At 38.1% G+C, this 25,843-nt stretch overlaps 1 protein-coding gene across 1 annotated transcript in view; it reads right to left on the reverse strand.

Moving 5' to 3' along the window:
* LOC134531328 (organic cation transporter protein-like) overlaps nt 1–25,843 on the reverse strand; it is a 58,066-nt gene that overhangs the window by 7,812 nt on the left and 24,411 nt on the right. The window contains exons 3-6 of the mRNA XM_063367023.1: nt 19,572–19,870; nt 14,710–14,813; nt 8,804–9,039; nt 849–1,027 (exon numbers count right to left, since the gene is read on the reverse strand). Of these exons, the coding sequence (XP_063223093.1) occupies nt 849–1,027; nt 8,804–9,039; nt 14,710–14,813; nt 19,572–19,870 (818 nt within the window). The remainder of the gene's footprint in view (nt 1–848; nt 1,028–8,803; nt 9,040–14,709; nt 14,814–19,571; nt 19,871–25,843) is intronic.

A 25,843-nucleotide genomic window follows, 5' to 3' on the forward strand; every position in this document is an offset into this window, starting at 1 on the left:
GCCAGCTAGCAACCCACACGCCTGGCGTATAGAGCCCAAGACAGGCAGCTACAACTGGGATATTCTAACCCACGACCCCATATCACATTCACACATATTCTCCCACCATGTTTTTTGAGATCGCCCACAGCACAGCGCGGGTTCAAGTCATGACTGCTAACCTCGCCGAATCACCCAACTCACACACACCTCGGCGTCACCAAACATCCGTTATTTACGTAACCATTAAAACCTAATATCTATTTTCACAACCAGAGGCAGCGGGCGGCAATCTTCGAGGTCCGCGATGGCTGTGACGCCGGGCCTTTGGGGGGTGCGGCGTTTGTCCTAAAATCGTTTGTCCTAAAGCGTTTGTCCTAATGTCGTTTGTCCTAAAAATTAGGACAAACGTCGTATTAAAAATAGGCGAGGATCACTTCCCTGTTCAAGCAATTAAAGATTATAAATAAAATGCTGACATCAACCAAACAGAAAGTAAATTATATAAAAGTCCTTTCCAAAAGTAGTTTGTCCTAATTTGGTTTTTCATAATGTCGTTTTTCCTAAAAGTCGTTTGTCCTAAAGTCATTTGTCCTAAAAGTCGTTTGTCCTAAAAGTCGTTTGTCCTAACGTCGTTTGTCCTAATGTTCCGTCGTTTGTCCTAAAAGTCGTTTGTCCTAAAGTCGTTTGTCCTAAAGTAGTTTGTCCTAAAGTCGTTTGTCCTAAAGTCGTTTGTCCTAACGTCGTTTGTCCTAAAGTCGTTTGTCCTAATTTCTTGGACAATCGAAATTAGGATAAACACTTTAGGACAAACTATTTTAGGACAAACGACGTGTACCCGCAGTGTACGTGCACGCAGGGGAACTCACCGTGTACAGTATGTAGGGGCTGAAGAAGCTGGCCGCGTACCCGGCCACGTGGACGGCCGCCACGCCCTGGCCGCGCACCGCGGTGGGGATCAGCTCCGCGGCGTACTGCGCCCCCGAGTTGTAGGCCACGTTCACGCAGAACCGGCCCACCCCGCTCAGCACCAGCGCCGCCAGCGGACCTGCGCCAGCACACGGCCACGTGGCAACCTGCGACCTGATGCCAGGGGCGGGTACAGCTAATCGCGGAACAACTTTCCCAGATACGGGAGTCAGGGACTTAATTCCTAAAACATGAAACAATATTGACAAAAACCCCGCATATGGAAACCCGGGCATATAATAAACATATTGATGATAACCTGATCAATATAGTTCGAAATTATTACCCTAAAAAAATGTAATATTAATAGAAAGCTAAATTAGTTATTTTTAAAACAATTAAGATAAAGTAGAATGTAATATTTTGGGCATTAAAAAGGTCGTGGGCAAATAAATTGAAAGTAATTTATATTTATTCACCAAAAAAAATATTCACCTGGAATGAATTCCATTTTTTTGCAAGGCTTGGCCTTTAGAGGAAAGAAAAGGGGGGGGGGGGGGGAATTACCCCCTTCCCTTCCTGAATCTGCCCTTCCTGCTGCAAATAGCGTAAAACGGAAAATATCAAGGGACAACTGTTAAGAACTACATGAAACAAGTAATTGCACTGAACTTGGCGGCGTGGAGTGTACCTACGTTTTTAAGTGCGTATAACCAGATGCAGTAGTGGCATCTAGCGGCATGGATCGTAAAATAGCTAGAAAGCACTGCGGAATAATGTGTCTTACGCTTCACCAGTGCTATTTGGCCAGAGTTTCCCATATTTCCTTCCGTATTACGATTTTTGCACGGAGCCAATCGATGGCCCAGAAAATTCTATCAGTCCGTCTGTAAAAAGTTTGGCAAGACCTAACTTTCGACGGACAGACGGATCATATCTATGGATTTGGTCACGGCAGTCAAGTGTTATCAGAATACAGGCCTGGTTCAGATGTTTTGTATATTAACATTGCGGGTCTTAAAATTCATGTTTAAACAAAGTACTCACAAGTCTGAATTTTTTATAAGGAAATTCCAAAACAATACCAACAAAACAACGATAAAAATAGCAAACAAAATTTATGTATATCCCCGAGAGAAAATCATGGATTGTTGGCAGCACTTATTTGGGAAAATATTCTGACGAACTGATGAATACAAGTTGTGAATCGCTTAGCTAGATGCGTGGCGTTGACGGAAGAAAGAACCAGAATTACAATAGCCCATCTCATCCATTCGTCGCCCTTCTGTCCGCCATAATATTTTTCCACATACACGCTGTCAACTGTGGAGAAAGCGTAAATTTTGGAGAAAACTCAGCTTGTATAATATTAGTTTGACAATCATGTAAACTATGCACTTATATATATATATATATATATATATATATATATATATATATATATATTTGTTTGTGTGTTACGTATGCGTTTCTAAACCATCATAGTGCAATGAAATTTTGCAGACTTGACCTTCGAAACACGGGTCACTGTCTACATGAGATGACGAATTTTTTTTTTTTTTTCATTAAAAGTAAGGGGTAAATTACTGTCTATTATTGATTTATAAAAAGGTGGTGGGTCACTGTCTACATGAAATAAAATTTACCCCATTCCCGTTTATCACCCGCTAAAACAGAATTTTTGTACTTTGTGATGAAATTTAGCGCACTTTGCGTTTAAATTATGGGGGAAATTACTGTCTTCAAATGATTTAGAACAAAAGGTAACGACATAAATAACATCATCCCCCATTCCAATTATTTAAGGTCGAAAATATGGTACTTCTTAATAAAAATTTAAAATAATGACAATCAAAATAAGAATGAAATTACTGTTCAACATAATAATTTAAAAAAAAGTTATGTCACTGCCTACATGAGATTCTTAAAAACCACCCATTTTCCTTTTTCATTTCTTAAAACATACTATTGGCACAATTCATGTTGAAACACAATTCATGTTGAAAACAAGAACAAATTTACTGTATTATATGATTTCAAAATAACCATCCCCACAGGAGGCTTCAGAAACCACCCAGTCCCGATCTCCCATCCCTTAAAACAGGATATTCGTATTTATTTATGAAATTTTTCACATTCAGCGTTAAAATTAAGAGGAAGGTAACTGACAACTTCCGATTAAAAAATATTCTCTGATCCCCTGCCTACATAAGATTTGAAAAAATTACTCCTTATTCCCCTTAATGCTCCTAAGCCAGTATTATGGTAGGCTACGTCTTGGTTAAATTATGCAAACCCGAAGTTCAATTTAAGAAAAAATTAATTGTCTTCATTTAATTGAAAATTTACCCCAATCAAATTATCTACTTGAGTTTTAGAAAAACCACCCACGTCTACCATTCCCACTACTGAAAGTACAGTACTGGTACATATTGATAACATTTTGCACACTTGACATTCGAAAGAGGAGGAAAATCACTGTCTACACTCTATTTTCACAAAGTTTATTAAAAACACTATATTTCAGATAATTACCCCATCGACCATTCCCCCATTTAAAGAGAATTTTTCACTCCTTGACAGTTTTCACACTTAATAAAAAAAAATTTAATTGAACCTACCCCTTTCCCTGGCTACATGAAGTTTAGAAATGAATACCCCTATTTAACTCTACTACAGCTTAAAGGAGATTTTTGGCTCTCCTTGGTGAAATTTTTGAAAAGTCCACGTACAAAAAAAGGGGAGCTTACCACGAACATAAAATTTACCAAAAAAGAAGTTCACTGAAAACATGAGATTACGAAAAACAACCCCCATTTTCCTTTCCTACACCTTAAAACAGTATTTTGGCCCTTCTAGATGAAATTTTGCACACTTGATGTTAAAAATAAGAACAATACTATCTACATTTTATTTTAACAAACACTTAATTTAATACATAAAATTTTGAAACTACTTTTCTTCCTCTATCCCACCGCCCCCTTCCACTAAACCCCTTTTTACCACTTGAATCAGAATTTGGGTAATTCTTGATACAATTGTGCACACCTGACGTTCAAATCAAGAAGACAATTACTATCTACATTCGATGAGACCAACCTGACCTGCATATTAAATGAAAATCTAAGTAAATAACCTAAATGCTGAAAACTTTAGGTGGTGGCAGAACATTAACCAGACAACCCAAGTAAATTTTATTAAATGTATTGAATTGTAAATATCAAACAAATATAGGAAATCAAACATTTCCATAAACATTACAAAATAATTAAATCAGATATCATTACTTTTTTCAGGTACAATGAAGTTTATATATTTTGTTTTTAATCACACAAATATAACTCAAAAAATATTCTCATATGTTAAATATATATCAAGTTACATTATAACAAACGTTTTGAGCGATAAGGTCTTAAATCTCTGAAAAATAACACAATATACAATTACAGATTATTTTAAGGCTTTGGAGAGTTAAGTAACTTTAATTCTCTGAAACAAAAATGGCCACCAAATAAACAACACAAAAGGAGCAGAAAATGCAAACAAGTGCAGAGATAAAACAGACTATTATTATAAGTACCAAAAACTAACATTTACTTTAATTTTACCGGACGCATCATACACAAAAAGTCCAAGGAAAAAGGTGTCAGAAAACGTTAGTGAAATTTAAAAGTAACCTTGTATAACAGCAGACATTCAGACTTAGGTAAATTACTGTCCATTAAAGAAAATAACGATCACAAAAATTATCCTTAGCTCTCCAATAACCTCCATACTCTCGTGCGCCCCTCTCTCTCTGATGTCATAGATTCATGGTGGCGTCGTCTTGATGGTCCTTGCTGCTCCATCCTGAACTGCCTTAAACCCCGAGTATTTATACCCTAAATTCCTCTCTCTCTCCCTCCTATTGCCTCTAAACTTCTCTGGGATAAAGCAGGAAGTCTGTAACGGTTACGGAAAGTTCTTGAAGGTTATTCCAAATAATCGGTACACAGGTGAGTTTTCCGGTTGTGTTATTCTTCTTGCTTAGATCTCGGTTGGTACCCCTAAGTTTGAAGCTGTTTTAGAGGAACGCTCATAGATTTTTTTTTGTTTTAAGGTAAGCCTTTAACAGCACACTGCTGTAGCCTATTTATGATTTGTGATGTCACAAGATGATGATTCCATAGGGTAAACCGGTAAGGTTATGTTTCTCTCGTGCCCTTAAATGTTTTTAATGAAGAATAATAAAACGTAACGTCTCGTGATCAAACACACGGTCAAAAAATCAACACATAACTATTTATGTATGTTGTTAAGTACACGAAACACAAATTTCACGTTCACTCTAAAAAAAATTTGTACTTTTACAAGGGAAATTCTTGGAAACCCTGTTGCCAAGGATATTTCTTGCAAAACTACAAGGCAGAGCCTTGCAAAATCGCACATGGTACAAAGTTCTGCCTTGTAGTTTTACAAGTAATATCCTTGGCAACAGGGTTTCCAAGGATTTTCCTTGTAAAATATACAAAAATTTCTTTCAGTGTTTGTATGGAAGAAATGCTTCCGGTAACACACGTGCAAGCCAGCGTTAATGTAGACTACTTGAAAACAAAATTCCTGCCACTACTGTGTTTGAGGCGTATATCAGGTTATAATGGGAAGGAAATACAATATTTTAGCCACCTAAGGATTCGATTTGGCTAGGATGATGTAATTATTTTATTCTGTCTTCGCTTGTGTATTTTTTATTAACTTGGAAGGGCGTGGTTCGTACCCCACGGACCCACCCCTTAGCCACGTCTCTGCGTCAACACCGCTTATACAGTGGGTGTGCCTTTCAGGCGAAACAACTTTTTGCGGGTGTAATTTGGTTCACCGCAAAGTCCTTCCTTCCCTCCCGATTTTATTTCCCTGAATGCAGATGAACCGTCGGACACTAATGTGGGGAAGGTTGCCTTACTCCTCGGCAAGCTTGTGCGGCTCTTGTCACGTGATCAGAAGCAGTCACGTGAGCGGGGCGAGAGTGGGAGCAACCACGTGACCGGTTACATGTCTTGAAAATAGTCCGGGCGTGTATTCTTCCGCCTGGCTTCAGCGCTGTTCTGGAAAGGCGGTGAGCCCAGGGCTCTACATTGTATATTGGCCTCCTCGGGCAGTGACTATTGTGGCTCCAATAACGTATTTTCTGTTTAATGTTTATAGCTGTGTTATGGGAACGTGCTGCTGTGCTGCGGGAATGACTTTGCACACGAGCGAAGAAACATGTCTGTTGATGATTTTTTTTAAATTTTGAATTCTGGATGTTACGATTCGTTGTAAATAAATACGTTTCTTACAGCACGCTCGTATTCAACCCCTTGTTACCCCTCTCGGGAGTCAACAAACTGTTACAAAAAGAAGAGAGCATTTCAGGGTCGGCGTTACATAAGTGTGAACGTATTGAAACGAGAACAGGGGCGAAGCGATCGTTGAAGCACCGTGCCCATGTGACGTGGTCGTTAGTTCTATCCAAAAAAAAAAAAAAACCAGCACGACTCAAATTCATGAGCCCTGAGCTGGTGAATTCTCAGTAGTCTGTAGCCTAATATGATTTTGGAGACCTCTTCACTTTAAGCATTTTTTATTCGCGCTTTTGCATGCGCGAATGCTGTTGATACCTGTGGTGGCACTTTTTCCAATGCAGATATACCAATAACTAGAGGTAAGATTATTCGGCGAATAGCGATAAAAGCGAAATAACAGCCAAACACCGAAAAGGAAGTCGTACACCGCCAATCATTGAAAAGGATGTCAATACACCACATAACACCGAAATGCAAGGCTAAACACAAAATGACGCGAAATTAGTCCCAATGACATGATTTTTGCCATCAAAATATATAATGTGTATTCATGTATTTTAGTTTAATTTTTTATTTAAAAACCTAAAATAATATGTACTACATATGTAAAAATAAGAATTTAGTTTCAATTTATGGTTTTTTAAAAGTTAATAATAGTAGTCCATAGCTGATACTATACAGATATGGCTAAAGGCCTACAGAGGAACATCAACATTGCGTATTGATTTTTTGATTCATTTTAATAGTGAAAGATCTTGGCTTTAGATATTGCAGTTAAAACAGTGTTTAGCTTTTTTAATATTCATATTTATAACTTTCTCATGAACTAAGGAAATATGGAATGTTTTAGTTGCAGTTTTTTGTTCAACTTTCATTAACTTTCATTTATGTACACGTTTTAAGTATCTTACCATGAAATCTTGAAGCAGTTGATCAACATAATTTTTCTTGTTATATACTTATTATTAGCCTGCAAGTGTCTTAATTTTTAATGACGATGTAGACGAAATCCACTACTTTTAATGACGCATTTCAATTTTTTATAACACCATAAAGTCTTGGCTCTACCAGTCACTGTTGCTTTCTTCTGTTTTTAAAGCCTTCCGGAGAGGTATTCCACTCGAATTTATCTCGTAAATAAAAATTCAACATCAAATTTACTGATTTTGCACCTACTTATTTCTCTGCACAATTCCTCACCAAACATCAAGCCGAATAAAACTATGACTTTGAGTTACGGAGAGTTTCAGGGTTGGTAACCCTGCGTCCGCCTTGCGGATTGCAGCGCCGTGAATAAAAGTAATTATTAAACATACCGGTGATTAGGAAACCTCCGAACCCTCCATATCTTAAACTACCAGTGTTCCTGTTGAAAAACGCAGCGTTTGCAAATGCGTGCCACCGCGAATAAAAAGTCTCATTTGAACCTATGTAGTTACGGAACGCGGTGTTCGAGGTGTTGCGTGACTGAAAGGGGCCCCAAGGGCTCGTCTATCTGGACACACATACGATATGTAGAGCTTCAGTAAAAAAAACCACGCATTTTAAAACCTCTCAAGATATCCAAATGGTGTCTATGGAAACCTGTCAAGGAAACTTTGATGGCGGATACATACCTATGTTTTCGGTTATCGTTTCTAAACTGTATTTTTAGAAGAGTGAAAATGTTGAAACTCGTGTTTTCAGAATAATTTTTAGACATGAAACCCAGTACAGATTCTTAAACGCACTCAAGGGACTTGCATTACAACTTTACCTACATTTCTTCGCCATCTAGTGTCATGTCTGCCGCTCGCAAGTTGTCCCATCATGCACGACGAGAAGACTGCGCTAGACGCACCAGCGAGCGTCGCAACTATCATCTGCCTCACTGAAGGGGAACCCCCCCCCCCCCCCCCCACACGCGATCAGTCCGAGCTGACAAGTTCAGTCGCGGAACTGATGTACTCACGAACTGATGGGACTGTGGGCTCGACAGTCCTCAGTGCGAGACTGCCGTGTGTGGGAACAGCGTATCGCCATTCCAAACTATCAGTCCATCAGCTGAGTGCCGTGGAAGACGTCTTTGTTTGTACTCTTTGGTTGCTTTTACACACACACACACACACACATATATATATACAGGGCCGGTGCAAGGTAAATTGGCGCCCTAGGTGAAAAAACTTAATTTCCCCCCCCCCCCCCCCCAACGCCGGACACCCCAAAAAAAATTTCCTTGCTTCAAAATACATCACGTAAGCCTAAGATTTTGTCAACGATAAAATGTAAGCAGGCTTGTGTTTTTTTTTTACTTTTTTACTTATTACAAATCATAAACAGGTCACCGTGGACTTTAAATAATTACTTATATCAATATAAACATTCCAAACTGTTACAAAAATCCATTTTCATCTAGTTTCAATAATCGTTAAACATATTATATCAGCTGTTAAGTGTCGTGCTGCGCCGCCCCCAGCTACTTGGCGCCCTAGGCGGTTGCCTAGTTCGCCTATATGGACGCGCCGGCCCTGTATATATAGTTTTTCAAACTAGAAGTGCAACTGCAACTGCCAACAGCCGCAGCTGGGCAGAGCCTCGACACGGAGACTGACCGGTGCCGTCCGGCGGCAGGCTGGCGCGCAGCACGCCGGCGGCCGCCACGCACAGCCCGGTGGCCAGCAGCGAGGAACTGGCCAGCGCCTTGCGGCCGGCGCGGTCCTGCAGCGCCAGGATGAGCGCGCACGACGGCAAGATGGTGGCCGAGCTGGCGCTGAACACCGCGAAGGGGCTGAGCCCCAGCCCGGACACGTTCCGCGAGATGGCGTCGTAGCTCACCGTCAGCACCACCCTGCGCGGAGCGACCCCCCGTGCGGTCACCACCCCAGCCTTCCGCAGTTTCACTGCTACCTTTGAATATATATACTGGATAGAAGTCGCGAGTGGATAGGATTTACTCTACGTTTTTCAGAAGCGTATGATGAGCAGCTTGGGAACTTCACCGCTGCAGTGCGCTGCCGTAACGCCCTGTATCGTCTTAGGTTGTTATTTACACGCTAGAGCGCAGCACTGTCGCCCGCTGTCATTCCCCGTACCCCCCAACCAACATTCACTGCAGCTCAAGGTCGTTCAACGGGAGTTTGTGCGTCACAAAACTGTAGTGATGAGAGGTGAGGTAGAGGGTGGGTGGAGGACAAAGCATGTTTGAGGGTGGGTGGGGAAGGGGTGTTTGAAGAGTTCGACACTTGTCCGCTAGGGACCACCACAAGTCGATGCCCTAGAGATGGTGGCGATTGCGGCGGTGAATTAACCAACTACCTCAAACCGTATTAGAAATTTTAACCTGGGCTGGCGACTTCTATACAGTATATATATTCAAAGCTACTACTATGTCTAACATCTCAGCTCTCGGTGCACGGTAATCTCGTGAATGGAACCACGGTGCTGCCATCTGTTGTGGATGGTATGTACAAAAGACCACAAACACAAAGGAAACTTTAAATTATTAAAAGTTTAATGAATATTCACAATGTGGGCAGTATTTAAAAAAAAAATTCCTTCGTAAAAAAATCAGGTCCAAAGCCGCGGTTTAGTATTTTTTTGAGTCTTTTTTTTCTCTTTAATCGTATAGCTCATTCATTACATAGTCAAAAATTTCGATCTGCAAATCGAATGATTTGATAGTCAACGCAACTGCTCCGGCAACGAACTCCAGCGGCGGGTGCTGTGATTAGCGCCATTGAATGTAGACGAAAACACAATATTCGTATATTTATCCCTCTCAGCCTTATTTAAAAGAATAATACGTTAAACTTCATGTTTGAGTTTCGTATTATAAGCGTATTTGTGACTTGATGTAAGCTTTTGGACATACGCCATTGCTAAGTACTTTTTCTGCAGAAGAAAACTAAAAAATATCCAAAAGACAAAAAACACAAATTAAACAAAACAATGCTGTAGTCAACATTATATAAACACCACGTAATATTCCATAACAGGAATATGGTCAACAAACAAAGAAAAACAAAGAAAAATTGACTAAGAGAACGAAAAACAAAACCACAAATGATGACAGCACAAAAATGTTGAACCCAAAAAAATTCAGCAGAACATTTGAAAGGAGACAAAAACACGACAAAACGAAAAGACAAAACAAACACAATAGTTTTCCTAAACAGAAGAGAACGAAAAAAAAAAAAAAAAAACAACCCACAAATGATGACAGCACAAAATATTGAACCCAAAAAAATTCAGCACAACAGTTGAAACGAGACAAAAACACTACAAAACGAAAAGACGAAACAAACACAATAGTTTTTCCAAAACAGAAACAATTGACGTTTCGGGAACTGCTGTCGCACCTGTGTTTTCGTAATTACCATTTGCGTCTCTGCCTGAGGACGTAAAATATATGAATGTTGGGCTTTACATTTCGTTAACAGAAAGACATAAAGTGACAGTGACACACTCACACACAGTGTGAGATATAGGTTTTTTTAAACACGTATTTTAAAGAAAAACTTGCATTGCTATTGAAACTAAAACACTGACGTATGGGCTTACAGAAAAAAGCTGTAGGTGACGCTGCTTCCCACACAGTCGAAATTGCAGGTGTTGTAACAGCTCTTCTTGAATCACCTAAAATTACATACTGCCTTCACTTATATTTTGCAAAATCTTTTTACCAACTTCGGGGAGAAGGTTGTAATATATCCTCCCTCCCTCTGTCAATGGGACACGCAGTGACATAAATGAAAAATGTTGGGAAAGAAAAGGCTAAGACTCAACATTTGCCTGGAGCGAGTTCGGGAAAGCACGTCAAACCAAAATCTGAATGACTGAATGGGCTTGAACTCAAGCAATCCGGGATGCAAGCAGGGCCGTATCCAGGATTTAGTGAAGGATGGGGTCCAGTATAAGCATTGCAACCTTTTTATTACATTTTCTTAAAAATTGAATTTTAAAACAAAAATTTATTTTCATACTAAAATCTCAGACAAAAGTAGGCATTTAGAATTCCAACTTTTACTTAAGACATTTAAATAATGAATTTTTTGAGAAAAAACTTAACATTTCATATTTTAAATTTTATTTTATTTTTTAATCCATATTATAATATTTTATGTTTTCGTTAAAAAAGTCGTATATACATATATATTCATCTAAAATTTTATGTTTTGTTAATAAATTGTTTTACATGGAACACATGTCAAGTTGTATGAAATTCATGCTTACAGTAATACGTGTGCAAACTAGCATTAAATGTAGACTACTGCTGTTGTGTATAAGGTATGTCGGGCTATAAGGTAAAGGAAATACATAACTGTTGACCTCTAAGGGTTACAATTATCCTTCGAAATAATTTCTCTGTATATTTATGTAGTTAAGTTGCTACAATTTTATTATGGTCTTCGGTTGTATTTTTTCCTTTTCTTTAAAATCCTGGTAGGGACGTGTTCCAACCCCATGCAAACGAAAGTGAAGTTCAGTCGCAGAGCTCATGGAAGAGGCAAGAGTTATTACTCTCATTATACTTACAATACCTGGATGACCGAGCTTTGCTCGGAATTTATTTTGGTAAATTGTGTTTTTTAGAAATTATATTTAAATACGAATTACATACTGATGAAATGATGAAATATGAATAAGCAGCCACACGTTGTGACGCACGCTCACGTGAAACATCTAAATCATAAGACCTTTCTGCTCGTATAATGTTAGTCAAGTTTTGCAAGCATCTTACTTTAGCAGCACGTGTGGGACGAGCGGAAACCGGATTGTTTTCATGCAGGTTTTATTGAAATGAGTCTTCACTGTGTGAAGTTTGAGAAACCTGACCAGTTTGATGACGATGTTCTTCAAGGTGTTCTTGAGAGAAGTTGCGGCTTCGTGAAGTTAGATTGTTTATAAGCGTTTTTTTTTTCAAAGATCGTTTAGGCATTTTTAAGTGAACACATGAGTTAAAAAGAAACAAATAATATAAGTAAACAATTGATTTTCTTGGTCTAACCTCAAACCAAACACTCATTGGCTTAGTGTTGCTTAACAACGCCATCTACTGGAGTAACTTTAGTGTTGTTGTGTCGTTAAAGCAGTTAGTTGCTCCCAATAAAAAAAAGGGTATTATTACTCGCCAATAGATGTCAGGAAAAGCCATTTATGTTCAAGTTGATTATCGATAAAACGACATTTTCTAAAAATGAATCCTAGCTAGATCGATTTATCGCCCCCGAAACCCCCTGCATACTAAATTTCATGAAAATCGTTGGAGCCGTTTCCGAGATTCAGATTATATATATTTATAAGAATTGCTCGTTTAAAGATATAAGATATAGCATAAATAAACTACATTAAAATAAACTAAAATTTACTTGTATCCATTCAATTTTAAATTACTAGATTTTGAGAATAACCTAAAAAGAGAAATTAAATATCGTTAATTTTAAAATTACTCTGTATTTGTTTTTAAAAGCTAAACCAACTTTGATATAATTTTTTTCAAGTGAAGTGTAGAATGTTAAATATCAAAAAATCATTCACCAGGTTACATAATTTCCAAAATAAACACCTGAAATTTTAATATATTTTCAGTATTTGGTAAAATAGACAGCTACATGTTTATCCTGCTCCAGTACTACTTTGAGCGGCTACTGCGTTGGCTGGTTTTCTGTTAGCATTCTAGGTATCGTATGTATGGAGTTAGGAACTACTTTTCTTCTACTAAATCAATTTATATGTCACTTTTTTTACCCACGGATATAACAGAAGGTATAGTAAAAATTAGCTATCGAGTGGGGTGAGTTTTATGGACAAAATTGTCTACGAATTAGCACAAAATATTGAAAATACATGATAACCCACGAGGACATAAATAGGCTGTGCCGAGATGTGATTCAATTTAAACATTTTAAAATATATTATAAACCAAGAAATAAATCTGAGGAGTTTTGGCTGTTCTAGTTTCATCATAAACAACGTGAAAATGTGTTAAATTTATAAGCTTGGGAAAACTCGATATTTAATCAAGTGTTACATTAATGAAAGCATTGAAAATAAAACTTCTGCCATTTATTTGAGTGTGTTAGTTATAGTAGGTACAAAGGAAATAAAGATTTTTTACTTACATAGCTACACTGTAAAAATCTGTCATAATATTACTCATACATACTTTTAGTTATTTTAAATTTTTGGACTACAATTTTTAAAAACAAGTACAGTTTGTGAGTTTTTACACTCATGTTTTTAGACAATCAAATTGTGCTACCGGCTTCTTAATGTTAACTTTTGTTTCAATTACTTATGTGTTAAATAAAACATTTGTATGTATATGTGAAATCACACCTGGACTAAGTGTTAAATTAAATTATGTCCTATATTTTTGTCAGAACACTGTAGTTGTATTTACACACTTAAGTAATTGCAAAATTACATAAATTTTGTCACAGTATATTTATAACCATTAAGGCACTGGGAAAAAAATATAATTTATTTTGCTATTCATACTGACAAAAACTCATTTGATTTACATTAGGTTACGAGTGTCATATTCACCATTCACATTTTTTTTTAAAAATCTTATTCTGCTTGATGAAGTTAAGATACTTGAAAATAATCTGAAGGTTGTCGGTTCGATCCTCCGCTAGGTCACTCAGGTTTTAGGAAACTCACTTGATATTTTAAAGGCGATTAGAAAATAAAATACACATTGTTCAATAACTGCTCTAGGCTACAAAAAGTAAAATATTTATGGAAATAGTACAAATTAACATTGTTAGTGTAAATTCAGTAAAATTAACTGACAGTTATAGATTTACAAATGCATGCATTTGTTAATTTACGTAAAATGCAGTAAAAATACACAAATATCTATGACATAGTTACCAAACCATAGGTTAGTGTAATTTTGCACCTGCATGTGTTGGTGTATTTTTTCTCTTGTATTTTAGTGAAAATACACACGTGTTGGTGTAAAAGTACGATAACATCAGTGGAGACATTGCTGCCACATACATTTTGTGTAAAATTACACAACATTTTTTTACAGTGTAGGCTACAATCATGAGCTGTATGTGTTAAAAATATTTTTATGATGTTAACTCTTGACTTACACAGTAGTCCTTATGATTTTCTCATGACCAAGACAATAATCAACATTCAAAACGCAAAAAAAATAGGCCGTTGTATCTAGTGTTCAGGACTCTTAAGTTAGTAAACCTTGGGTGCCAAAAGTTCCTCTTGCGATTCCCATTGATGTAGGGGATTTATGTTTGTAAAAGTGTACCCTCCGGACTTAATTTCGTTCATATCAAGAAGTATACTAGCAAACTCTTGCAAAGTAACCTTCTGTGAGAAGTTTGCATTGCCTGGGTTCACCGAACTCAAAATGTCAACAATAATTTATGCATAAATATAAAAAAAATTGTAAAAAGTATCTACAGATGATATGATATCATTCGCAAAATATTTATTTGTCCTGTGCAAGACTGCTGATAGATACATGCAATCTGAGGCCCTTACTTACGATTTGAAGATCAGGATGCACATTTTCCGCCTTAGGCGAGGGGTTGCGAAAAGCCCAAGGAAATTGGGATTCTTGTCACTTGTAGGCTTATTGGTCCAGATTTTCTGCAATGGTAACACAATTAGAAGTTTAGGTTTTTCAATAAAAGGCAAAATGAGGTTTTAATTTCTATGCATCACGATCAAAAATACATACCTATTCATTCAATATACAACAAATATGTATAACTCTGGGTTTTGAGCGAATACTATTAATGTACTTTTTATACTTATTTTAAATACTAAATATCCTTATCATATAGTTTAAAAAAATACATTTTAGCTTAGATGACATGGATTAATTGTTTGTAGGAAAGTTGCGGGAGAAGCTAAGATGGCTAAGATGGGAATTATGCGGGTGTGTATTCGCTGAATGAGAGCCAAATGTTTGGACTCCAGTCTGTGCGCAGAAGAGTGGCAGGCAAGTGGCATAAAAGTGGTGATTTAATTAAGGGAGTGACGTAGAAATGTGGTGGGAAAAACGGCAAGGAAGAACAAGCGAGAATCGTGTCAGAACCCCGGAGTTGGCCATTGGAACGCATAGGAACGTTAATTTTTGTCTACCAGGGATATCTACTGCAGAAAAGTGCCTATTTTAAAATTCTAGATAAACGTCTTGTCGATCGATTCATTTATTCAGTGAATCACACTGAGAGAAATGGCTTTACGATATAACAGTGTATCAATTCATCGTGATTGCGGGTATCAATGATTTCCTGAAATTACTCCCGGAAAATGCTGACACGGTTTCCTACCATAGCCCTCAATGTTTCCGGGTGGCAAAAAAAGTTGATAGTTAATTTATCCTTGATTAATTTATTATTGAGAATGACGATGAAATCATTCAATTTTGATTCATTTGTTCTTCGATAACATTAACTGAATATTAATTGGTACTTCACTTTTTAATTAATATATCTATTCAACCATCACTTCATTTGTTCATTCGACATCACTACTAACACGTTACTTCACCTGTTAATCTGTTATTCCATTTGTTCAACCTTAATTTCATTCATCTGCTACTTCATCTGTTCATCCGCCATAATACATTAAAATGTTACTTCATCCGTTCGTCCATCATTTCATTTGTTCATCTTCCACTTCATCCGTCACTCTATATGTTCATCCATTCATTCTTTGAATGATTCTTGCAATATTGATTGATTTGAAATATAATTTTGGACATACGCAATTGCTGATTAGCTGTATGTTATAAAGAAACATCAATTACGGACAAAATAAAACGGATAAGCAAACACAAAGAAACCAAGCCAAATCAGTCGATGTGAAAGGTTTCATTGTCGTGCTGATGTCATTCGTCATTTCGCCTGTTCAACCGTCATTCCGCCAGTTCGTTAAGTTAGTGATAGAGTTATTTGGAAGGCCAAGGTTTACAGTACGGATGCGTGTTCTGACGAATAAGTCTGAAAAATCAAACAATGCGAACGAACTGGAAGTGTGTATACACTGTTTGCAACCGCCTCTGCAGATTACATACGAACACGTCAGAACTAGTTGGTCATTAAAACCACTTTTATTTTTCGCATTTAGTACTTGTTGTAGGTTTATCGATAGGTCATAACAATGGATGTATACAAATGAATAGAGTTGCATTTGTGGAATTCGCAAGAAAAATATTTTCACAACAGTGATATTTCTCGGCAGAAGTGAGATACAATTGCTGGAGAAATGGGCGTACGTGGTAAGTATAATTTTTATTATATTTTATAGTAAGTACAAATAATTTTTTTAGCAAGCTTTTATTATGTATGAGTGAATGGACTATAAAATAAAATCTTTCCATTAAATTTTTACTCACTTTTATTAGACGTCCGAATTTTGCATAAATAACCTTTCACAATAAAATATTTTGATAACTTAAGACCTTAGAGTTAAGGGGGAATGGACGAGTAGGGGTGGGGGTGGTGGTGTTGGAGGTTAAACAAACCTAATTTCGAGCTATGGGTAATAACCATGCTTTTTGTGTATTCATGAGATTGGGGCATTGTGAGAACTTGTGCTGGGGTATTCTGTGCCTCTGGTAAGGGAGGGGGAGAAGGGGGAGGTTAAAAACTCAAAATTTTGACAATTTTAAAAATCAATGATTTTTCATTTTGGAGTGTTTCCGATCCAAAAGGTCGGGGTTATGGTGTAAAATGTGCCCGGAAGGAAGGGGGGAAAGGGGAGGGTGTTCAGACCCTTATTTATGAGCTGAAATGACTAGATGACGTGAATATTAATTTTTATTTTAAGTTCATTGTAACAAATAAATACTTTAAACACTCATATTTAGTATTTTTAATTTGTTTCAATTACTCATATTCAATTTTTTAATTTCATTTTGAGACTCAAATGAATATACTAAACCCATAGTTAAAAAATAAAAAAATAATACACTTTTTTGTTGTTTAAGGTAAGATTTAAAAAAAGTTAGTTTTTTTGTCAAACAGCTAAATAACTCACCATAACTATGTATAACTAAAAGCGTAAAAGCGTCGGGTGTTCTCTTCTTTCATTTTCGGAATGATTATATTGATTATATCCAAAAATAGGTGATAGAAAATAAAATTCACGACAAATGTAATCAAGCAGCTCCTGGGTGTAGATACCGAGGGAGGGGGCAGGGGAGCACGGGCTCCCTCGAATTAAGCAGCCCCTCAGTAAGGGAGGGGGGGCCTGCATGCACTTGCAAAAGCGTGACTGTGAAACGTGTTTGATGTCAAAACCATGTCTTAATTCAAAGTTCTGTTATTTTAAAGTTTTCTCCTTATTACATGCAGGCCGAAATATGGGCAGTGTACAGAACACGGGTCCCGCATCCAGATATGACGTGTCGGTTAGCCCCACGCGCAAAATTCTCGGAACCCCCGCCCCCTGTAAATGTCCGCGTGCCCCACTTACGAATCCTACAGATTTGCGCCCCTGAAGCATCCCATTACTAATTTTAAGTTCATTATTGTTTTAAAGTTATAATATTCATTTTCGTAATGACTACATCCTAAAATTTTCGCAATTACTATGTAATTAAATTTTCGTACTGACTATATTCTAAAATAAGTGATATGAAATCTATTACAAATCATATTGTTTTTCCTAACAGAAAATTTAAGACAAATGTATATCAAGCACATAACGTTTTTAGTTATACACAGTTGTGGTGCATTATTTGGCTGTTGGACAATTAATAAACTTAAATCTAAATTTTATTTTTAAACTTTTAGTTCATTCAACGATATAAAAGTTATTTTAGTTTTTTAACTATAAGTTTTTACTTTAAAACTTTGAAACTTCGCTGGTGGATAGAAACCAACTGACATCATAACACGCCTGCACTGAAACCACTAATGTTCTGACGAACAAATCTGAAATATTCTGACGAGTAAATTTTGGCCAGAACACACGTTCACTGCATCCGCAGCGTAAGGCCCGTCCTACAACGACGCGGAAACGGAGACGAACAACGTAAACGGAGACGATCTCATGGCACAAGAGCTTCTAAAATAACACGTGGACGTTAACGGACCCGTACGGATTAGCTCGGCAATGCTGAGCTTTTATGTTTACGTTGGTCCGTGCGACAAATATAAGCTATCTTCCTTTATATCAGGGGCGCAACAACAGGGGGGGGGGGCAAGGGTATTTTGCCCCCCCTCTGAAACCTTGAAGTGGGGGCAAACGGGGGCAAAGAAAGTGCTGTATAATCAATTTTTAGATAATAAAACTGCTTAAATAGCACCATTTTCCACCTTGAAATACAAATTTTCCCGGGGGAGGACCCCCGGACCCCCCGCTTCAATAGGGGGGATCGATGATTCTTTATAAAAGGGTATATTGCCCCCCCCCCTTCGGAAATTTAGTTGTTGCGCCCCTGCTTTATATATAAACACACACAAAATATAGTAGACGAACGCACAAATATTTATTTATATATATTTCTAAATATCTATATTTTAACCTAGCTTTTTACCTGTCTCAGGTTTAACACAAATATATAAAAAACATGCGCGTATTCGAATGCAACACTGTGTTTTAATTTCAAAGCTATCGGTGGGGAACTTCCTGAGATCGAAGATTGTGAACTAACGAACATGCACATATGTATTGGTATGTTGGTAGATGAGATAGAACTGCGGCTGACAGGGCCGCAACTAAGGGGGGGGGGGGGGGGGTAAGTGGGGCATACGCCCCGGGCGCAAAGCTGTGGGGGCGCCGAAATCGCTTGCATAGTAATTCCTACTACAACTGGTAACTAGTAAAAAGTTTTTTAACTTGCATGCCAGGAAGGTCTAATCTGATATTTACAATACAACGTCTCAACATATTTATTTTAAAATACTCTGAGAAAAATGTTAAGTTCATCATTAACATAAAAAATTGTAAAGGGAGAAGTTAGAAATTTTTAATGCGTCCTCTATACGAATACAGTACAATGTTGTCAGAAAGGGTGGTACCACTGGTTGTGAGGAAGAGCATCCTCTATTTGCTATGATGATATCATCAAAATCTTTGCTGCAAAAAGGTCTCGCAAGTTGAATTTGAATATTTAAAAAACATTTATGACGACAATTTAATGAACAAGTGTAGTGATTATACGGACTACTTTATGGACATAGTTGGTTCATGCATGGAAGTTACAGTAGCACAGAAACTGTTACATGTAGGTACGGAAAATGCTTAAATAGCACCATTTTTCCGTGGGAGGGCCCCCGGACCCCCCGCTTTATTGGTGTGGCATGTGCAAAAAAAAGAGGGGGGAGGGGGCGCACGAATCCATTCATGCCCCGGGTGCCAGAGACTCTAGTTGCGACCCTGGCGGCTGACCGTGAAGCGGTCCCAGACGCGCGGCGGCACGACGGCGCCATTGCAGCGCGCGACGCGCCGGAAGCCGGCGGCGGCGCGCGCCACCAGCCGCCGGTCCAGCAGCCAGCGCGCGCTCTCGGCCAGCAGCGGCCAGCAGGCGGGCGCCAGCGCCTGGGGCAGCCCGGCAACCAGCAGGAAGGCGCGCCAGTCGCCGCACAGCGCCGCCAGCCACGGCACCAGCGCCGACCCCGAGCAGTAGAACACGCCGATGCACAGGTTCAGCCCCGCGGTGCGCCAGCGCGCGGGCGTGTACTCCATCACTGGCGACACCACGACCAAGACCGTGGTCACAGCGCGAGTCCGCCGAGGGCAACGGTCTCGCGCATGCTAATTTATTTTTTTGTCTAGGACAATGATTTTCTACTTCACTCTTTAGAGGACCAGGCATCATTCTTCAAACTAATCTGAGGTCCACACACACTCATACATACAGGGACGCAACAACAGGGGAGGGGGCAAGGGTATTTTGCCCCCCCCCCCCTCTGAAACCTTGAAGTGGGGGCAAACAGGGGCAAAGAAAGTGCTGTGTAATCAATTTTTAGATAGTAAAACTGCTTAAATAGCACCATTTTCCACCTTGAAATACAAATTTTTCCCGGGGGAGGACCCCCGGACCCCCCGCTTCAATCGATGATTCTTTATAAAAAGGTTTATTGCCCCCCCTTTGTAAATTTAGTTGTTGCACCCCTGCATACACGCACACACTTTGTCGCGCCACACTGGTCACACACTCAAGGCAAGGGAAACTGTTTCGAAGTTCTTTTTCTGAAGTTATTCTACTTTGGGCGGTTCATGGGGAAATTATGAGAGTGAATTTTTACGATGCGCGCGCGCACTGTGCAACGAAATTTTCATTGGCAGATGGGGGAACTACGTGTCGAAATTAGGGGACATACCAAAACGTATTGGTGTGCCAAATGAAACTTTATAATAGCGAAACACTACCCTAAAATATATATTTTGTATACTAAAATAGTCATAGTAACGAGTATTCCCAAGTTTTTAAAAAGAAGTAAAAGCGATTATGTTCCCGAATGTATAATTTATTTGCATGCTAAATAATAACAATATTATTTAGTAAATAATAAAAATTAATAGATTAGAACAAACATTCATAATATTTATTGATTTTTATTTTTAATCAATAGTTATCTCGTTCATTTTTTAAATTAATTTCATACACATGTTTAAGTTAATATTGAAAACTTAGTATTTACTTATTAAATTTTTGTTACAGATACATTTAAAAATGGTTTAGTTGTTTGAATAAAAATTTGTTGTCTGTAAAGTCGGTTTAAGGACGATAGTTTAAAGTGACAACGTCATAACAAAACATTGATGAAATGATTGCATAATTTTATGAATAAAATTGAATCATTTTTATTGAATTATCATTATATTGTATGGATACAAAGAAGGAGTAAATGAAATCTACAATTTATTTGATAAATGTACTTTTATTTGCTTTCATTAATTCAAATATGTTTATTACTTTAACGAACATATATTTTTACTATAACTTTCATACAAGTTTAGTAGTATATAATAGGGCATTCTGAAACAGGATTCAGGATGTGGATTGTGATTGTCTGTGCGCTATCTTGGATTGTAACGTCACGGCGGCCATTTTTTACTCAAAAATCTTCAAAATTCCTCAAAATAACTCAAAATGACTCAAAAATTCCCGTTTTAAGAAAAAATTTCCCGTTTTCGAGGGAAAAGTTCCCGTTTCGAGAGAATATTTCCCGTTTTATTCCGTAAAAATCCCAGAGGCTAGAAATGTCCTGGTAGAGGCTTAAGCATCCTTAACTCAAGCCTCAGTTAAGCCTCTATCAGGATGTGACCTTGACCTTTGACCTTGAACTTGACCCCGACGGCCATTTTGGATCCGCCATCTTGGATGACGTAATATTGTTTTCTCGAACATTTCGGCCTTGTGTTTTCCGCCATTTTAGATGATGACGTCACCGTTGCATTTTCCGTTACGCCCGCCATCTTGAAAATCCGCAATTTTTATGTTAGAAAATCGGGAAAAATTTTAAAATCATAAAAAAAATTATTTAATCGAATAAATAATAAAAATCTTAAAAACCACTGTTGCAGTTATCGTTACGGTCGCCATCTTGGATTATATAAATGTTGCATATTTCGTTTCACCCGCCATCTTGGTTGAGTACCATGTCATTCTTACACTTTACGTTACGACCGCAATATTGGATCCTATTAATGTAGCAATTATCGTTATGGTCACCATCTTGAAATTTAGACGCATTCTTGGAAATCCGTAATTTTTATGTTAGAAAATCGGAAAAAAAATCCAAAATTCATCAAAAAATTAACTTAATATAATTATGATTGATTATATCGATTCCCGTCCTTGGTTCGAAACCGGTGAGGTCAACAATTAAAAAAACATCAGATCCTTCCTCCACAGAAGCCACCTACAGACTGACCTACCATCACCAATAACAAGGTATTTACCATAAGCTGGTATGACATCATGTCCGCCATCTTGTCTTTGTCCGCTGGAGGCAGCCATTTTGTTTTCGTCTGCTAGAGTGTGCTAGCGACATGTTAGTATAATTTTCTCTTCTCCATACCTTTAACCTCGACTGCTGGCATTAAACTTTGACCTTGACCTTGAACTTTGACCTTGACCTTGAAATTTGACCTAGGCCTTAAAAAATTTACCGTGACCTTGATCTTTGACCTTGACCTTGAAATTTGACCTAGGCCTTAAAATTTTTACCGTGACCTTGATCTTTGACCTTGATGAACATCATGGATCCGTCATTGTATGTTCAGTTCATGCTACCAGGAGCTACCACATGCTAGTGGTCATTGCTACTATCATGTTTTCGTCTGCTGGAGGAAACCATATTGTGTACTCGTCTAACCATCATGCTAGTTTTATTCTAACCTGCTACAGTGCAGTAATAATTTATTACTACTGAGGTCCCCGCCATCTTGAAATTTGACCGCCATCTTGAAATCATGTAATTATTTAGCTAGAAATGCGGGAAAAATTCCAAAAGATTCCGAAAAAATCAATTATTAATTTACAAATTGAATCGATGGATTCATGTCCACGGTTCGATTCTTGACCAGTGGCAGTTGTAACTAATTATTAAATAAATTTTAGATTCTGTTTTCCATTACCTTTCGAGGAGTTTATTAATCATTCACTCTACGAAAAACAACTCAAGTCAATATACCTGACCAACGAATTAATACAGTGCCGATTAGCCTATAATGAAAGTCTAATTTTTCAATAATCTGAATAACATATAAGCCGTTCATGTACAAAGCCACACATACAGGCCAATTGTCTTCAGACCATGAGACCGAGTCATGCCATTATCAGACGTATAGGCTAGTCATTTCAGGACCGCATGACCTTCGTCGTTAGCTAATTATATTCAATTAATCCATCGTGACATTTTTATACATTCTAAAGGACCAAGTAACCTTGAAAAATATTTTAGTAACACCAAGAGGTTTTAAACTAGTACATATTCAATCACAACATTTTGTACTAGGCGCAATCATCAAAAAGGAAGCACCAACAACGAAAAGGCAACACCGACAACAAAAAGACAGATCAATTGGAAGCACCGACAACGTAAAGGCAGCACCGCCATCGAAAAGGCGGCACATTTGGAAGCACCGCCATCGAAAAGGCGGCACATTTGGAAGCACCGACATCGAAAAGGCAGCACCGCCAACGAAAAGGCAGCACATTTGGAAGCACCGACAACGAAAAGGCAGCACCGCCAAAGAAAAGGCAGCACATTTGGAAGCACCGACAACGAAAAGGCAGCACCGCCAAAGAAAAGGCAGCACATTTGGAAGCACCGACAACGAAAAGACATCACAATTGGAAGCACCGCCATCGAAAAGGCGGCACATTTGGAAGCATCGACATCGAAATGGTAGCACCATCATCGAAAAGGCAGCACATTTGTCATTGACTCCAATATTCAGTGGCTCCAGAAATTCGCTCGCTCCAATATTCAATGGCTCCAATATTCCTTGGCTCCAATATTCATTGACTTTTCTATTCATTGTCTCCAATACTCATCGGCTCCAATATTCATTGGCTACAATATAAATTGGCTCCAATTGCTCCAAATGCTCTAATATTCATTGGTTCCAATATTCATTGGTTCCAATATTCATCGGCTCCAATATTCATTGGCTCCAATATTCATTGGCTCCAATATTCATTGGCTCCAATATTCATCGGCTCCAATATTCTTCGGCACCAATATTCATCGGCTCCAATATTCATCGGCTCCAATATTCATCGGCTCCAATATTCATCGGCTCCAATATTCACCGGCTCCAATATTCATCGGCTCCAATATTCATCAGCTCCAATATTCATCGGCTCCAATATTCATCGGCTCCAATATTCATCGGCTCCAATTGCTCCAAATGCTCCAATATTCATCGGCTCCAATATTCATCGGCTACAATATTCATCGGCTCCAATATTCATCGACTCCAATATTCATTGGCTCCAATATTCAATGGCTCCAATATCAATTGGCTCTAATTGCTCCAAATTCTTCAATATTCATTGGCTCCCATATTCATTGGCTCCATTAATTTGCTCGCTCCAATATTCATTGGCTCCAATATTCATTGGCTCCAATATTCATTGGCTCCAATATTCATTGGCTCCAATATTCATTGGCTCCAATATTCATTGACTCCATTATTCATTGGCTCCAATATTCATTGGCTACATTATTCATTGGCTCCAATATTCATTGGCTCCAATATTCTTTGGCTCAAATATTCATGGGCTCCAATATTCATCGGCTCCAATATTCATGGGCTACAATATCAATTGGCTCCAATTTCTCCAAATGCTCCAATATTCATTGGCTCCAATATTCATTGGCTCCAATATAAATTGGCTCCAATTGCTCCATATGCTCCAACAGGCTCCAAAAGGCTCCACCAGTCTTTTGACTCCAACAGTCTTTTTGCTCCTATATTCATTGGCTCCATTATTAATTGACTCCAATATTCGTTGGCTCCAATATTCATTGGATACAATATTCATTGTCTCCATCAGTCATTGACACAAACAGTCTTTTGGTTCCAAAAGTCTTTTGACTCCAAATATATTTGGCTAGAATTCTTCGAGTCTTAGAGACTATGAGGCCACATGGCTACGAGTCTAAAATGATCTAGCTGGTTACAAGTTATACATGGCTCGTGAGGGTACAGAGCTACGAAGCATCTAGAAAACGAGTTTACGTGACTGCGTGGATACAGGAATACAAGTCTACATGATTACTTGACTACGAAGCTACGAAGCTACTCGTCTACAAGGCTCCAATTGTCACATCTGTCTTCGACGGAATTTTCTCTTTTGCTCCAACTGCACCATCAGCATTATTTTATAAGATTATAAGGCTACTTGCTTACGTAGCTTCAAGTCTAAGAGGCTCCAATGCATCATGACTACGAGACTACGACTCATGAGGTTACGAGACTATGCGATTGCATGTTTTCAAGGTTACGTGATCGCGAGGCTATAGGACTACGAAGCTTCCAGAACGCATGGTTACGAGACTGCATGTCTAATTGGCCGCGAGGCTACGAAACTTCATGTCTCTAACTGTCTACAATAGCATTATTCAGTGGTGAGAGTTAATTTATCTCATGCAAAATATCCTGTTTAAAGTAGTGTCGATTATTGTCATCAGATGACATCACGTGTTGCTTGCAGGTAAATAATATTTATTTCTTTTATGCGGGATGTGGGATGCTCACTATCGATCGCAATAGAACGATGGCTTCGATAGACTCTATGGAAAAGTAATTTTGTTCTTCCAGTCAGTGTTTCACAGATTTCTCAAAGCATATTATTAATTTGACTGAGTAATGATATTTTTTTAATTTCCATCTGATAAAAATATTGCAAGTTTTGATTTAGTAGCTGAAAGTAACGAATTAAATGTAACTCCAAATAAAATGTCATATCTCATTAGACAAAAAAAAATCCATGCAGAGAGCGGTTTCTCAGAATAGTCAGAAGCACTTGAAGAAACCACAGAAATGATCGCAAAAACACGAGAAAAATTATCAAAATATTAACAAGAATAATCAGGAGCACACAGAGAAAGCCAACAAAATATTGGCAAGAATTATCAGGACCTCACGAGGATAACCAACATAATACTAACCAGATTAATCAGAAGCAGTCAGAGAAAACC

The sequence above is a fragment of the Bacillus rossius genome, chromosome 3, assembly GCF_032445375.1.
Source record: "Bacillus rossius redtenbacheri isolate Brsri chromosome 3, Brsri_v3, whole genome shotgun sequence".
NCBI classification, from domain to species: domain Eukaryota; kingdom Metazoa; phylum Arthropoda; class Insecta; order Phasmatodea; family Bacillidae; genus Bacillus; species Bacillus rossius.